At 42.7% G+C, this 16,375-nt stretch overlaps 4 protein-coding genes across 6 annotated transcripts in view; 1 reads left to right on the forward strand and 3 right to left on the reverse strand.

Annotated features, from left to right (window-relative positions):
• Positions 1-16,375, reverse strand: part of LOC129363100 (protein shisa-8) — a 281,634-nt gene that overhangs the window by 46,509 nt on the left and 218,750 nt on the right. The window lies entirely within an intron of this gene.
• On the reverse strand, positions 647-8,517 carry syngr3a (synaptogyrin 3a). Of its 3 annotated transcripts, XM_055034964.1 has the most exons (5): positions 8,281-8,517; positions 5,906-6,140; positions 5,003-5,148; positions 4,255-4,449; positions 647-4,003 (listed from the first exon to the last, which is right to left on the reverse strand). In XM_055034964.1, the coding sequence occupies exons 1-5, from the start codon at positions 8,380-8,382 to the stop codon at positions 3,893-3,895; spliced, it is 789 nt and encodes a 262-aa protein (XP_054890939.1). In that variant the 5' UTR covers positions 8,383-8,517; the 3' UTR covers positions 647-3,892. The 3 variants fall into 3 exon arrangements, with proteins under 3 accessions (XP_054890939.1, XP_054890940.1, XP_054890938.1); XM_055034965.1 differs by having other exon boundaries at positions 3,892-4,449; XM_055034963.1 differs by lacking the exons at positions 647-4,003; positions 4,255-4,449 and having other exon boundaries at positions 4,458-5,148.
• Positions 9,036-11,183, reverse strand: gfer (growth factor, augmenter of liver regeneration (ERV1 homolog, S. cerevisiae)). Its single transcript, XM_055034967.1, has 3 exons — positions 10,785-11,183; positions 10,317-10,528; positions 9,036-9,361 (listed from the first exon to the last, which is right to left on the reverse strand). Exons 1-3 carry the CDS (start codon positions 10,989-10,991, stop codon positions 9,199-9,201), a joined length of 582 nt encoding a protein of 193 aa, XP_054890942.1. The 5' UTR covers positions 10,992-11,183; the 3' UTR covers positions 9,036-9,198.
• drg2 (developmentally regulated GTP binding protein 2) lies at positions 11,637-16,252 on the forward strand. The gene is made up of 14 exons (XM_055034955.1): positions 11,637-11,737; positions 11,949-12,041; positions 13,068-13,228; positions 13,423-13,512; positions 13,619-13,679; positions 13,829-13,919; positions 14,006-14,078; positions 14,515-14,605; positions 14,718-14,815; positions 14,895-14,971; positions 15,052-15,140; positions 15,231-15,289; positions 15,398-15,451; positions 15,975-16,252. The coding sequence occupies exons 2-14, from the start codon at positions 11,978-11,980 to the stop codon at positions 16,059-16,061; spliced, it is 1,095 nt and encodes a 364-aa protein (XP_054890930.1). The 5' UTR covers positions 11,637-11,737; positions 11,949-11,977; the 3' UTR covers positions 16,062-16,252.

Below are 16,375 nucleotides of genomic sequence, written 5' to 3' on the forward strand. Positions count from 1 at the left end.
TTTCTAGTTCAGTCTGTCATATTCCAGCTGTATTGGACTGAACCAAAAAAAAAATAAAATAGATTCATTATGATAGAGAAAAACCTGCAACAGAAAAATGGTTGTAGATTTAAATGTGTAATATTTTTTTTTTCTTTTTCCAGGAACATAGTGCAATTTCTGTCGTTATAAATATGCTGCATTAGAGGTGTGCCGATCATAGACCAATTTCCAAGAAAAAGTGTATGATCGCAGATCACTGTCTCCTGCTGCTGATCTAAAATGGTGTCAGATACATAATTGTGAGCTAGTAGTAAGATACAAAGTGAAACAAACAGCATCGCCTCCTCTCAACACAGTGCTCAGACATGGTGGTGGAAGCGTCATGCTGTGGGGATGCTTTCATTCAGCTGGGGAAAAGAGGTGGCAGCGATGATAACAGAAGCAGCCAAGAGACCCACGGTGGCAGCATCACAGTGTGGAGACACTCGCGCTGCATTTTTAAGAATTGGATTCTCAGGAAACATTTACAACAACAACAAAATAAAGTGTCCTAATTACATCCAATTAAAACATGACAGAATGTCTGTCTGCTGCTGAACTTCACATCCTCTGAGTGCAGCCGCCGGATCGCGCTGAAATAACGACAGACACAGGCAGCCCAAAAGCCATTTTTGTCTTTTATTGGCGTGATGGTCAGACTGCAGTCCAGGTAACAGACAGTGACACACATCTCTGTACACAGCGAGATTACACTGAAGAGGCCATACAGCTTCAGAACAGGAGGAAACGACTTAGAAACATGTTAAAGGGCTACAAAAACCAACGTCCGCTTTTGTCAGTCAGTGTCAGTATTATTTCTAGGTTTATTTTAAAGGCGAGGGGCGGTATGGAAGGGTGTGTTGTGAAATCCATGCAATGTACTGTTCTGGTACCACCGACGGCGCCGGCTGAACTACATCTAACGGCCTCTTCATCACTTCAGCTTCACAAAACAACAGAACGATGGCGTAAAACATCAACGTCGGCCCTGTTCAACGAGTTCCCCACAAAGTCTTTGCAAAAAGGAGTGCAGTCTTGGTAATAACTCTTATTGATAATATTTTCTTATTTTCAGTAGCACAGGACAAACCGGACCCTGGACAGCATCACACAAGAGTACCATTAACTTCATGAACATACTGAGGTTTTTTTTTTTGTTTTTTTTTTTACTTTATTTTGATTTTTTAAAATACTTTTTAACTTTTTTTTACAATCAACCAATAACACAGTAGTGTACATAGGGCAGAGCACAAAACACAGAGAATGCTTGTACCATTATTATTATTATAATTATTAATAATCATCATCATCTACCACACTAACTGAATGAGAGACTGAAGCACTGAGAACGATAAAACATCCTGACCTGACAGCAACCCAAATTCATCACATTAACCCAAGAGGGACTTACAGCGAAAACAGTTATGCTTTTTTTTTCTCTCCCTCTTTATTATTATTATGATCATTTCCCACCAACACGTCATAAGTGGGTTTCTGTTGAGAGTGATCATAAAGACAAACATGTGGAAATGCCTTCACCTTACTTTTTAAAGTTTAAATCCATTGAATTGGGCCAAACAGACTCATAAAAAAAGAAAATATTCAACTGAAGGACAAGTTGGGTTTGTTTTTTAATCCAGAATGGACATTTAAATTTGTTTGCGTTTTTTTTTTCCACTCAGCTTTCAAATTCTCGCAACCTGCTGATGCAGAAGTATCAGCGACCTGAAAGTGTTTTACACATTTAAACACTCATTCAGCTTTATGTGTAAATTACATGAGCCAGAGTTTTGCTCTTTTTTGGAGTTGGGGCAGATTTTCTAACTCTACATTTTCTGCTGGCAAAGCTCTGCAATACACCTGGGAGCCAACTTAAAAATGACTTCAGTTTCTATATTCAATAAACTCTTTACAAGAAGTTTAAGCTTTTTTTAAGACCACCTTCACATTTGGTGCCGCTTATTGAAAACTAACAAAGCGCTCGACTTCATGCTTTGGACTTGGGATAACTTCAGTACAATTTAGGAAAAATTATAAACGATCCAAGTTAGAACAAGACAAAACTGTCACAAAAAAACATGTGGAGGAAAAACAAAAGGTTTATTTGAAAACATCAGTGATTCTCCTGCATGCTGATCTCTGTGTGCACGCGCTCAGTTGCTCTCATGTGAACCCCTCATCACAATGACAGATCGATAAATGTGTGTGTGTGTGTGTGTGTTTGTGTGTGTGTGTGTGTTGGTACCATATACATCGGAGTAAACGGTGACCCACATACTCCCGACATCGAGACATGTCACAATTAACCCACTCAGATCTAATTGGAGGATTGACGGATCGGACATCGACTTTAGATTCATCCTTCTTTCTTTTGCCTGAGACTTGACCCGACGTTAATAAAGACTCACCTGCATTCTGACCTCTAAAGAAAATGCTACTGACACTAACAGAGCGGTAGCAACACAGGACAGTTTGGAAGCTTTAAAGAAAATAAATGGAAACATTAAAAGGCCCAATTTCTCCAGAAAACCCCTTCGCACCTCGTCTTACACTCATACCATAGGATGCTGTCTCATATCACACACCTCGTTTACATTCACATCCACTGCGGATGGATTATGACACTTTGTGCTCACAAACTCCGAAGGCAGAAACAGACACAAAAGTTGCTTCAGCAAAGTGTCTCTTCTTCTGTCTTTTTTTTTTTCATCCATGTTGTTGCAGCTTTTGGTTTTTCCTTCAACATATAGCATATCTGTAGGTCTTTCAAGTAATTTTTTTTAGAGGATTATGTCATGATCTTTGTTTAAATGTGAAAAATTGAGGTATTGGACAGCTGTGTGTAAATGTCAGATGTTTATAGTTTTATCGTTTCATCACTGTATGTGAAAATATGAACAAAATCAATGAATATTAAATTGATGAAAATGATACAAATGAGAACTTAACCAGAAATGTCTATAAGAAACAATTCAAAGTAGGTAATGTGCTGGTCATCCAAAGCACAATGTATCACAAAGTAAAAATAATTTATAATTGGTTCACTAATTAAATAAGAAGTGAATCTATAACAAACAAAAAAACCTGAGGGTTCCCCTAGAGAAAATTCTGCCCAAGGCCTGATTCAGATTTTGCTTGGCTCTGCAGAAAAGTAAAAAAACTGCATTTGTGAATTGAGTTATTGTTGTAATCAAACTGAACTGCCTACAGGAATAAAATAAAGTCTCACAATTCACCTACAGGGACAAAGCAGAGAAGAAATATTCTCCATTGCAATTTCACCTTTGATGATTCCTAGAAAGACCCTAATTCTGGGAATGATCATTTCGATTTTGAGAGCTGCTCATTTGTTATGCACGTTTGTATCAGAACCTTTCCAGTATGTAAGGATGTCACAGGAAATTCAGAAGCATGTTATTTGAGACAGAACCTAAAGTTGACCTGCCCTGATTATGACCTCTCTACCTCCAGTACAGTACAGTGTGCGCCTACTCCACAGTACATGAGAATACGAGATATTGCACTCGGTCACCAAACATTGCCGTCGTGTGCAGCATGAGGAAAGCCAACGAAAAATAAGTCACTTTCCGAACAATATGGCACTTAGATGACCTCTACATCTAGAAACGTACAGATTCAGTGCAGATGATCACCAGCTGGGAGCTCAGGAGGAGTTATCAGTGCAGCTCAAAAAAAAAAGATGGTAAAAGAAAGAAAACAAGAGCATTCCCTTTTTCTTTTTTGCAAAAAAAAAAAAAGGGAATGCTCTTGTTTTTTTGCACAAAAAAAGGGTGGGGGGGACACCTGAAGGAATGAAAGATCAAGGTGCTGCAAGAGAGCGCCTTTAAGACAGCTTTGTTGCGGTGGAACTTCATCTCTTCCTTCGACAAAACAGCGTTTTTGAAACGCTTCTGCTTTCCCTCCTCTGGTTTTGATTTCGACTCATCTGCGTCGATGCAGGAGGAAAGTCCTTTCTGCAGGTCTAGAAAAAAAGGCAGATAGAGCTGGAATGTTCAGGAGGGGGCAGGAAACGAGAGGAGGAAACAAAGAAGCAGACGCCTGACTATTATCTTTTTTTTTTTTGCTTTTTTCTAACAGCGACTGAAAACTGCGCCCCGGATCAACTCATAAAACAGCTTCACTTGACACAAAAATCACAGAAAGCTATTTCCCCCACCCCCTTCCTCTGCAATCCTCCCACCGTCACGTCCGTCTGTCCTAGTAAATGGGAACCTGGTATGTGGGGGCCGTGCTGTTCTCGGTGAAGGGCGGGCTCTGGTAGGCCTCTGTGGTCTCTGTCGGGCCGCCGCCTGGCGAGTTGGACGGGTACGGCTGGGTGGGCGCGGCGCCGTCCATGTGCTCAGTGGCGAACAGGGTCATGTCTGTACCCAGAAGATACTTCTGGACTGCGCGCACTGTCAGGCCAGCCTGCAAAGGGCATCACAATAAAGTAAATTATTCAAGACGCTGCACAGTCAGAGTGAGCTCATCACAATCAATGGCCAGGATTTCAGAAAATCCATTAAACACGCCTGGCTGAGCTAAATCATGCCGAATACGAAACATAAGCAAACTGGTGTCTTCTGTTTTCCAGGTTGTTTTTTTCCAGAGAGAGTACCTTGCAGTTCCTTTGAAATGATATGTCTTATTAAGACATAATAAGTGTTACTGTCCTGTCATACGTGTTGTCCAGCAGGACCACATCATCTACAAAAAGCCAAACCAGGCTCCCTCCTTTCCAAGACTTGAGATCTTGTCGATCAGCACCACGAATAGAATCAGTGGAAAGGAGCAGCATCTGTTGGCCAACACTTCCGATTTTTCTTGCTTTGCTTGTACAAGGACTTGAAGACGTGATATCGGTCAGGAAACAGTCAGCACTGCTCCAAACCCTGTTTATAGAGCCCATTTGATCAATTTCAAAAGCATTTTTTTGGCGTTTTCTTCCGGTGCGTGCGTGGTTTCCTAGCCTTAGCCTTACCCATGTGATTATGGAGAAGAAGGAGAAGGCGATTGCTGCTCGTGCTGCATCTGCTCCCTGGTTGAGAGGCAGATCGTCGATTTTGGTCCGAGACCACTGATTGGCTAGGAAGCAGAAACTTACAAAGTACAGAAAGGTCCAAAAACCTGCAGAAAACCAGCAGAACAAAGAAATGTTACTTCCAAGGAAACTCGTTTGATTCTCCTGACAGGAACGACCTGTGGTCCATCATTTCTCGTTTCCTGCTTCCTTGAATTGAGAATAAATATTTTTGGAATTAAAAAAGCTCTCATTTCTCTAACGGACGCAACCAGATGATGGTTTCATTTCTCCCAAATGTGATGTTTTACATGATGTTGCAGCTTCGGAGAGGTTCCATAAATTCTCATTGAATTTGTATAATGCTCACCACTGTTTTCAGAGAAAAGCAACACTTATTACTGTCTTTTACACTCCATTAGGAGGGATTAATATCTCTTGAAACTCTTATTATTTAGTTGCACTACAACTACAAACATAAATGTTTATTATTCCTGCCTTATGTAACAAACCCAGGTAACGTTTGTTTGTGAAACTGAAAAATGATACATGGGTTATAATTTCTGGGGTCTTTACTGGCTTTTGCATTTTTCTGTCCATTCTTCTTTGCAAAATAACTCAACCTCCAATTTTAATGTCTTACCACAGATTCTCAATTGGACTTTGGTCTGGACTTTGACTGGGCCATCGAAAGACATGAATGTGAGGGTGAATCTCTGCCATAGTCTCAAATACTTTGCTAACTCTAGCAGGTTTTCTTCTTCTATAGGCAGTATTTGTCTTCCACCGGAAACAGAGCTGTCAACGTTCAGCACGGCTTTGATCTGGTGGTGAACCGTAACGTCCGATTTGACTTCTTCTCACCCGAGAAGCCGATCTCCAGCATCACAGCCTTCTTCCTGTCTTTGACCGAGCTGATGGAGGAGAACTTGTAGTCGAGTAGGAAGAAGAAGGAGCAGGCCAGCAGGCCCACCAGGCCCACAAACACGCCGTAGTTGCAGGCGTCACCGTTCCTGTTGAAGACACAGTGGAGGCGCTCGCTGCCCAGGTTGACGTAACCCTCGTTCACGATGGAGGCGAAGACCACCAGGGAGAATATCTGTAGAACAGGGGTTGGATGAGTTAAACATGCAGATTGTATGAAAAAAATCATGTCATGCTTAAAAACATTCTTTTGGGGTTTTTTTCAGCCACATTGAAGGCATCGTGCTCTAAAAGCCCCTCTTTGGCATTGGCCTAATTTCTGCTTGGGCTTTTTTGTTGTTGTTCTTCTTCTTCTCTGACTGACTGAAGATGAGGACGCTTCACTTCCTCTACAGGAAAACCAAACACCGAAACAGAAGTGTGCCATCGGCTGCTGCGGCCGCTGCCAGCGAGTTGTTGAGTTAAGGCTTTTACCATGAGGCGCCTTTTTCCTCCTCCAGCCTCTTCGCTTTGTTCAGGACCTAAACTCCAACATGCATCAGCAGACCAGCAGTCTTCAGCTTAATAAGGCCATGTGACACACCAACACAGAGAGAAAAATGCACTCATACCAGGGGGGTCTGGGTCATATGATGAAGAAAGGACACACAATGGGATAATGTCGGGCCCACATTCTAACCTAATCACATGAGCGGACGTAATCTGAGCAGATAGGAGCTTTGGGTGAATCAGTGGGACGAAGCGGCGTTCAGCGTCACCGCGGTGCATCTTTGGAAGTTCAAGACCTCGGTTTCCTCAGGTTTCCCGTCCTTTCTCGCTTAATTATTATCTTAATTTTTTTCTTTAGAAAAGCTTTCATATATTTTACAAAGCAACAAACATAAAAATGATTTAAAAAATAAAAAAACGAAACAGATTTATTCTGTTTTTGCTTCTTTCTTTTTAAAGAATTTTATATATTATACAAACATAACCAGAGTAGAAGCCAAAAAGTAATTATTGAGTGGGGATTTTTTTTATCGAGGAATTGAATAAAAAAACCCAAAACTACCCGAACAAACATGGAACAATGTGAAAATGCATTCCTCTTGCTAAATTATGAATTCATCAAATTATTTTTTTTTTACCAAAAAAAAAAAATACTTAAACGGAACCTGTCCAACAAAATAAGCTACTGTCGCTCAAAAAGCGGTAAAGCCTTTGTAGACATGGACAAAAAATAAATAATCATAATAATAAAACAAATAAAATCACAAATATATATATATATATATATATATATATATATATATATATATATATATATATATATATATATATATATATATATATATATTTTGGCAAATTGTTCATTTTAAACCAACTATAAACACAACACAAAAATCTTTGGTGGACCCCCCAAATTAAATTCTGCCCGGGGCTCCAGTCAGCCTTTTGCAGGCCCTGGATTCATTACGTTTCTATCTTGACTGACCTTCAGCGTATCTGCTGAAAAGTATCTACGGGTTTGCTGCTCTTAAACCTAAACGTCCTGCTCCATCCGTACAAACACGAACACACTCGACACCGTGTCGTCAGCAGACGCGAGACAACGAAAACGCACCGCATTGTTCCCACAAACCCCCACGCCGCTCAAGACCCGCTTCCTTCGCGGAACCCGAACGTCACACCACGACGCGCCTCCGTGGTCCCTGCGTGCGTAACGATGCTGGCGGACCAATCACAGGTGAGATGGCGAACCACCGCCGTGGAGGGTAAATCAGTGAAACCATCAGCTGGACATTACATCGCAAATAATAATAATAATAACAATAATTATAATAAACAAATAATGGACCAAACCATGAGAGAATCCAGAAATAATAACATCTGAGTAATTTGGTTAATTTGATGGATAATCAGCCTGAATGTCTGATTCTCTGGTCCGATCTGCTGTGCGTGCGTGTGTGCGTGCGTGCGTGTGTGTGTGTGTGTGTGTGTGTGTGTGTGTGTGTGTGTGTGTGTGTGTGTGTGTGTGTGGTGTGTGTGTGTGTGTGTGTGCGCGCGCGCGCGCGCGTTTCTGAAGCGGTGCCCGGTGAGGTGGAACCTGGAAATAAACAACACCGGGCAACAATAGGTCAGTTTGTACCCCGGAAAACATTTGTAGTGGAAGCGGCTGAGGACGCTGTCAGCCAAACAGCGGGCCTGGTAACACCCTGCACCGCATTTCTCGAACACACACGCACTCACACGCACACAGCAATTCATTTCTTTTTACGTTTCTATCCGCACTAAACGCAGGCTGACATGCAGTGCGCAAACGGAACATCTCTCACCCAGGAGAGCGCTCTCAGGATGGTCTGCGGCTGCTTGGCGAACGCGATCGGGTCCACGGCGGTCCCGGTTCGGCCCGCTCCGAACGATCCCACTCCGTCCATCTTCTGGCTCTCTCTCTTCCTCTTCCTCTCTCTCTCTCGGTGCGTGTGCTCTGTGCGGCTCCACGATCACCCGGCTCCGCGTCAGGATGGATGGAAGCGGTGCTGAAGGGACGGGTCCTGCGCGCTCCCAGTGGCGCGGGGACGAGCAGGACCCAAAGACAGGAGAGAGAGAGAGAGAGGGGGGGGAGAGGGAGAGCTGCCAGATGTAAATGTATTCATTTGTGTTTAAATTAGTGTAGCTTTAAACAATTGTTTTGATTTATTTTTTTTTATTTAAAAAGTATGATTCTGTAGTTAGTATATTAATTAATACCAGACGCATGTCCCAACAATTATTCCTTGGTTAAGGAGAAAGTTCTCCAAGTTGGGATGTGAGGGAACAGGGAAGCTTTATGAGGCTTTTGGTACCAAAGGGTTCGTCCAGTAGACTTTCTGTTTTCTCTTCAATCGACCTGGAGGTAAGATACTGACTGTTCATAACTTTCCCAGTCAGCCAACCTAAACGAATCCAAGCCGTGTTCTTCCAAGTAAAGCATTCAGACGCCGCCGTCACAGAGGAGAAGAATGGATTATACATTATATCAAATGTATAATTTGATACTTTTACAAAAAAAAATGAAACATGTCTTTTATTGTTTTTTTATTTTTTTTATTTTACATGTCTTTTATTGTTTTTTTATTTTTTTTATTTTAGAATTACACTTGTCACACAAACTAAACACAAAACAACAAAAGGTGTAGAATTGGTCATTCACTGCTCCTTCATATTAGCGTCTTTGCAGGTCCTGTCCTCAGGTTCGTCTGCCTCACACACACTCAGTCACAGGAGCCGTCCTTCCAGCCGTCTCTCCACCTCTCGTCCACCAGCGAGCAGTCGAACTCGGGCTTCCCCAGCCGAACGTTGACCTGGTTGTGAAGGCGGCAGAGCCACTGGGAGAGAGCGTGGCGGCTGCTCGTATCCGGACGATTGCTCTTCAGCCTGCGGGGAGGAAACGGGGGGTTTGATTAGAGTCGTCACTGACTGCGCACTTTATGCTCTCGTGATGGACGTCATGACATCGCCGAGTGTGTCGATGGATGTGATGTTCAATGATCCCGGCCAAATACAGCTAAACTGGCTTTAAGAACGGATAAGGAAGGTAAACATTAAGCTCCTGGGATGACCTCAACGCAAACTCGTTTAAAGAGGCAGCATTATCTGTCTTCTACCCCCAGGGAGATGTTTTATAGCCCAATCAAGTAACTGTGTTGACTTCAGTTGTTATGAAAAAATGCTACACATGTAACTAAGACGACTGAAAAGAAATTTGACTTTGCAACTTGAAATTGCTTGAAATTGAGCCTCTGTCTCTTTAAAAAAAACTCCTGCTCTTTCTGAAACTCCACCTTCAGGAAGTCGTCACAAAGTGGCTCCTCTATTAACCCTTTAGCAACGCTTTTAACCAGCGTTTCACTGAGACGTAGTTGACTCGGCGGATGCGTAGTTTCACCAGGCGTTTGCTAATTGCTGCTGGCTAGTCTAGAGGAGTCGGCTGCTGGAGCCCCAGCCGAATGGTTGCCACGGGAGAAGAAAAGATTTCTCTAACATGCCTTAAAGAAATCATCCAGGTATGTTTTTGACTTCATAATGTGATGTGAGGCTCAAAGCTATTTCACATAATTCCCCTTTAAACGAACCAGTCATGCCAAGAGCAAAGTTAAAAATCCAGATGAGGTTTTGCCATAATCTTGGAGATGACAAGACGTTTGTGGTTTCTCTGCAACTTGCAACGAGTCGAATTGTGAAATCCAGACTGCATGAGAGTAAACACACAAATTTGAGACTATGTACCCAACATTCTTCATTGAAGCTTTACTAGCAAGAATATCTGATTCAGATTCTATTCTTGCCCATGATGAGAGCATGTAAATTCCCCTGTGCATCGTGCTCTGACCTGCTCCTGAGATCTTCTGCACACTCTTCACAGGGGTAGAACTTGGAGAAGAGGTTAATTAACTGCCCCATGTCTTGTTGCTGGGTGGAAGACGGACGGTCGGGGTAGTACGCCGCCATGGTGTGCAGGAACGACCATGTGCTCCGTCCCAACTCCTCTCTGTCCAGTGGGCACTGAGGATCTGGGTGCTCTGTTTCTGGACCATGCTTCTGCTGCAGAAGGAGAGAGACAGTGAAACCCAGATAAGTCACTGAGCAGAAATTATCAGCGGGTGAAGCGATGCTCTGAGGTCAACAACTCGTGATAAGAGAGGTAGTGGCAGTATGGGCTGGGGGTACGACTCTTCAGCAGGAAAAGTAAAGTTTAGTAAAGTCCTGCAATACTGAGCTAATGTCACTAATATCGGTGCATTTCTCCCAAGACAACTCCACTCAAAACTGAAACCCCCACCTACAGGCTTTTACCCACCTGTGCAGTAGCTGCTGTGCTCTGCTGCTTCTGCAGTTTCATCCAGGACTTAAAGTCCGTACAGGCTCGACACGGCTTCTTTTTTACCTCCCCACTTTGCTCATGTCCTTTCCCGGAGCCGTCCTGCTGCGGTACCGGGAAGGGAAAACCTCCAAACCCAGGCGGACTGGCGGATGACGCTCCTCTGCCTGCTGGCTCCTCTGCCATGTTTGCGTCGGTTAAGACTTCAGACAGACCTGCCGGGTCGATGAATAACAAGAACGACTGCTGGACGAAACTAAGGCAGTCACGACTGGAGACATCGCCGGGTGCTAGTTTTATCTGCGCGATGAGCACATTGTTACGGTTAAGCCGTGTAATGTATGAAGGGGTCAAGTGTCGTAATCGCGAATTTTATTGTTTCTACCGGACTTTTTACGAGAACGGAACTGTTTCCTGGTGTTGTGTCGAGTAAGGGGTCCCCCAACAAAATGAGTTTACCCACCAGATGCGCGTATACACGACTTTTTACGGCCGCTTTCTTTTTTTTTTAACTTGACGGTGCATTCAAACAAAAATGTAGAGTTGGTCATTTTTTAAAGTTACTTAAAAGAAACAAGTTACATGTATTTCTGAACTCACTACAGTTTTATTATATATGTATATATATAACATTATTGTATGCCTCATGCTTTAAAAAAGTTACTTAAATAAAAGCGACACTGATTGTATTTGATAATAATACTTGTTTTTCTCAGAAAATTTAGTGACTTATTTTAGATCTATTTAAATAAAAATAATCGAGTATACGAGGTGTACATAAACGCACCATTAGGATGTTGTACGTCGCCGTAAACCTCAGTGTAGAGGCGCAATGACTTGACAGGTCGGGGACACATTTTGATGGTGGAACTTTGCTCCTCACCCCACCAGCCAGCAGAGTGTTCATGCTGCTGAGTAAACCCTCTGTTAAAGTAAATTCCTCCTTTAGTTTAACTTTGCAAATCACTGGCAATGTGTTGTTGTTTTTTCTAGTCACATGTTTGTTTACGTTTACACCCGCCTGAGGAAGTGCTTGTAATGCTGTTTCTCAGCTGTTAGCGGTTTGTAGTTAGCCCCGGCTGGCTAGCAAAGTTGACACGTTTCTCTTGTGATTTTTTTTATTTTTTTCCCTCTCCCCGACAGATTGGCTGCACAACCCCTGGACTGCTACTATGGGTATTTTGGAGAAAATCTCGGAAATAGAGAAAGAAATTTCTCGGACACAAAAAAACAAAGGTAACAGAAGCTTCCAGAGGGGTTAGCTGGGCTGCTAGCTGCTAGCCGCACAACAGACGAACTTAGAGCCAGCTGCAGCCTGCAGCTTGAGGTTTCTGTCTAGGAACTGCAAGAGCACCGTGCTAATGAGGACCGACAGCTTTCCGGAAAGCTAAAATATGCCTTACATGTCTGCTTAGGATCATGACTTGATGTTAATGTTAATGTTAGTGGAGGGATGCCAGGTTTGGTTAATTGAGACACATCAATCAACCTGACAGCTACTGCCTTGGGCTGTGGGAGGAAGACATTTATCAGATTTAGCTCAACTAATGTCATTTTATCTATGAGTTTCAGTATTATACATGAATTGCAAAAACACGGAATCTTGCCAAGTAGTTTTGGTCTAGTTTGTAGTACAAATGTCAAAGTCAAAACTGACTTACAAGTAACTTTTCAGGAAGAGATGGAGGCTTGTTTCAATTAAATAATTACTGAGTATTGATGAAAAAGTACTAGTTCTATTGGGAGATAAATTTACTTATAACATGGGAAACATGTCTTGTTGTAAGTGAAATAATTTCCCAATTGAACATCAATTGTCATCAATACTAAGAAATGCTTTACTTAAAGCAAACCTCTATAACTTGTAAGTTTGCAAAGATATTTGCTCTAGAAACTGTTTCTGCTGTGTGCATGTGTGTGTATGTGTGTGTTCTTCAAATCATCAGGATTCAACAGGATTGCAAAGGCCAGATCATGGCCTCGTTTAACAATTCTGCATAAAATTTGTATTTATATTTTTGTTTTTATGTAACAATCACGTTTAAAAGGCAAAGTTAGAAGCCGTTCCGTTAACGTGCTTCTCTATCCAGCCTCCAACAATAAACATTTGCAAAATTCTCATTTTATTATTTTGAGTTGCATTTCAAAGCACTTCCACTGAATCCGGTGTAAACCGTCAATCTCGTCGCACAGTGAGTACGAGCTTCGCGTGAGTACGAGTTGTATTTTACTAAATGCCTTTTATTCCTTTCATCTCTGCAGCCACAGAGTACCATCTGGGTTTGCTAAAGGCCAAGCTAGCCAAATACAGAGCTCAGCTCCTGGAGCCCTCCAAATCGGCAGGGGCCAAAGGCGAGGGCTTCGATGTCATGAAATCGGGAGATGCTCGTGTTGCGCTCATCGGGTTCCCTTCAGTCGGTAAGGTAGGTGGTCGTAACCCGGGTTGGGAGCAGTTTTAGATGCTTTTGGCAGCAGGGATCTTTCTAATATCATTCATCCTGGCATCAAAATTGTCATCAGTCACAAGTTATGGAGTTACAGGCAATGAGAGATGCATTTGAAGATTTATTATTTCTTTTTAATCCCTAAAATGTTAACATTGATCTTCTCTGGGCAGTCCACCTTCCTCAGCTTGATGACGTCGACAGAGAGCGAAGCTGCGTCCTACGAGTTCACCACCCTCACCTGTATACCGGGGGTCATCGAGGTAACCCCCAGGAAACGTCCCCTTCTTTTTTAAATGGTGGAATTGATAAAAGTTACAAAGTGTCACTTCGCTTTCTTGTCTTCTGCTGTTAATTGTTGCTCTTCAGTACAAAGGCGCCAACATCCAGCTGCTCGACCTGCCAGGAATCATAGAGGGAGCCGCTCAAGGTGCAATAAGTTTCACAGTGAATCAGAAAAAGATTCAAATCAGAAAGAAATATTGAGTTAAGAAACTCAACCGAACTAGATGCCATTATTGTTTATTAGTTATCAGATTTTTGTCAGAGATGTTGTACTGACGGGTAACTTTGTCGCAGGAAAGGGTCGAGGCCGACAAGTCATCGCCGTCGCCAGGACAGCAGACGTCGTCATCATGATGCTGGACGCCACAAAAGGAGAAGTTCAGAGGTAGGTGTGTGTGTGTGTATGTGTGTGTAAAAAGGCCTAAAGGGTGGAAGGCCGTCATCACTGACTTTGTGTTGCTTGTTTTGCAGAGAACTCTTAGAAAAGGAGCTGGAGTCAGTGGGCATCAGACTGAACAGAACGAAGCCAAATATTTATTTCAAGGTACCACTTCCATTTACTCAGATCAAGTTATTTCGCTTTTGAGATGAAAACAGGCTGATCTGCTGTTTTGGATTAATTAGCAAAATTGTTGAGTCCGTTTAGTTAACTGACCCATTCAGCTTAATGAAGCCATTTGAACAATTTGGTCTAAGACGACAAACACAGACGTGAAACATCTGTCGACATCTTCCAATCCTCCAAGGATGGAGGTTCTCCTTCCATCCTTGCGCTTTTTGATTTTACATTAAAATCTTGCCCACTGTAGAAACAGCAGCCATAGATTCATGAGGAACTGTCGTATGTTGTATTTACAAGAATTTAAAGGACTAAAATTCCTGCAAAGTTGGGAAAAATAAAAACTTGTAGAACCAATTGATTGTGTTAGTTTTGTGTCGCCAGATAAAAAATGTTCTTTTCTCTCTCTCTCTCCTTGCAGCCGAAGAAAGGTGGCGGCCTCTCTTATAACTCCACCGTTCCGCTCACTCAGTGCTCGGAGAAGCTCGTCCAGCTCATTCTCCACGAGTACAGTATCCTTCGAGAGACGGCGAGCAGAAAACAAAAGCCGTGCGACGCGTTCTCAAACGTCCGAACTCACTTCATCCTCTTCGCCCGGCTTACGTCCTTAACCTCCCGTTTCAGAGATCTTTAACGCGGAAGTGCTCTTCAGGGAGGACTGCACGCCAGACGAGTTCATCGACGTCATCGTCGGGAACAGAGTTTACATGCCGTGCCTTTACGTACGCCGCAGCTTCCCTCGCTCGAAATTAGAAAGCGACTGCGAGACGCGAGTTCCCTGATGTTTTTCTGTGCCCTCAGGTGTACAATAAGGTGGATCAGATCTCCATCGAGGAGGTGGACCGCCTGGCACGCAGACCTCACAGCGTCGTCATCAGGTCAGGCGCCTCTCTTCCATCGACGTATGTGTTCAGATACGTTTCTGAATCTCATCTCTGGCGTCATGTTTTTGTCCCAGCTGTGGAATGAAGCTGAATTTGGATTACCTTCTGGAGACGTTGTGGGAGTACTTGGCGCTTATTTGCATTTATACAAAGAAAAGAGGAGGTATTCCGGTTGATTTAGACGACTTCTGCTTCGCTGTGGATGTACTGTAGATCTCTAAACGAACCTCCTTATGCTTCCCCTCCACGTTAGAGCGACCAGACTTTGGTGACGCCATCATCATGAGAAGAGGAGCTTCAGTAGAGCATGTGGTCAGTGTATATTTCCTCAAGGCAGCAGTTTCCCTCAAAATATTTCCTCAACATTTTCACGTGTTATAATAAGTAGTGAGAAAAGTGTTTTTATCTTGTAACCTGCAGTGCCACAGAATCCACAGAACCTTAGCCAGCCAGTTCAAATATGCCTTGGTGTGGGTAAGTCCTCTTTACTTTTTTCTCTTTTTCCAATAAATGTTATTGATTTTGTGGAGCCAACTGAGAAATATTTGTGTTTCTGTACGACGGTAAATGTGACTTTTTGTTACTCGCCACATTGATCAATGGATGGTAATGTGACACCAAACAAGGTATTTCATTCTGCAACAGAATGAAATACTGCCACCTGCAGGTGGGAGTCAGCACTTCAACTCACAAATTCTCGCTTGCGCAAAAAATTGCAGTATGTGTGGATTTTGTAAGAATTTCCACAACAAACTGGAGGGACTGACTCACATAATTCGACAGTAAACGGACGAAAAGTGTTTGGATTTGATTGATAAAATTATATTTAAGCACGATTTTCTTGAAGGCTTCATTTATGAGTCACTCAAATACCCTCTCACCCCCTGCACACTTCCTCTCTTTCTGTGTTTTACCAGATCTGTTGAGAATCAGAGTCTTTTTTTCTTCTCCTTGCGGTCACCTTTCACTCAGACTCCGCTCTCTCTCGTCGTTTCAGGGAACCAGCACCAAGTACAGTCCTCAGAGGGTGGGCCTAACGCACATCATGGAGCACGAAGACGTCATCCAGATTGTTAAGAAGTAAAACCGCTTCTGACTGGACAGAAAACAAACTGCATAACAACTATACAGCAAAGACGAGTAGCTAGCCTTCCTATTTTATATATGAAACCTTACGGCGAATGGAAGAGGATGAGGAAAAAATGTTGAGCAGATTCTGGACACAACATGTAAGATAAGGAGAATAATTGATGGCAATAAAGTCCATGAAACATTTTAGAAAGTCGGAGTGTTTGCTTTATTTCTTAGCCTTCCTCTAAGTGAGTCACCTGGTTGGTCAGGATGTGTTTTTGCTCAAGTTGTTAAAGATCTCTTTAGAACATGATGCCCGGTCCTCAC

Source organism: Poeciliopsis prolifica, unplaced genomic scaffold (assembly GCF_027474105.1).
Source record: "Poeciliopsis prolifica strain line A6 unplaced genomic scaffold, Auburn_PproV2 SCAFFOLD010, whole genome shotgun sequence".
NCBI classification, from domain to species: Eukaryota; Metazoa; Chordata; class Actinopteri; order Cyprinodontiformes; family Poeciliidae; genus Poeciliopsis; species Poeciliopsis prolifica.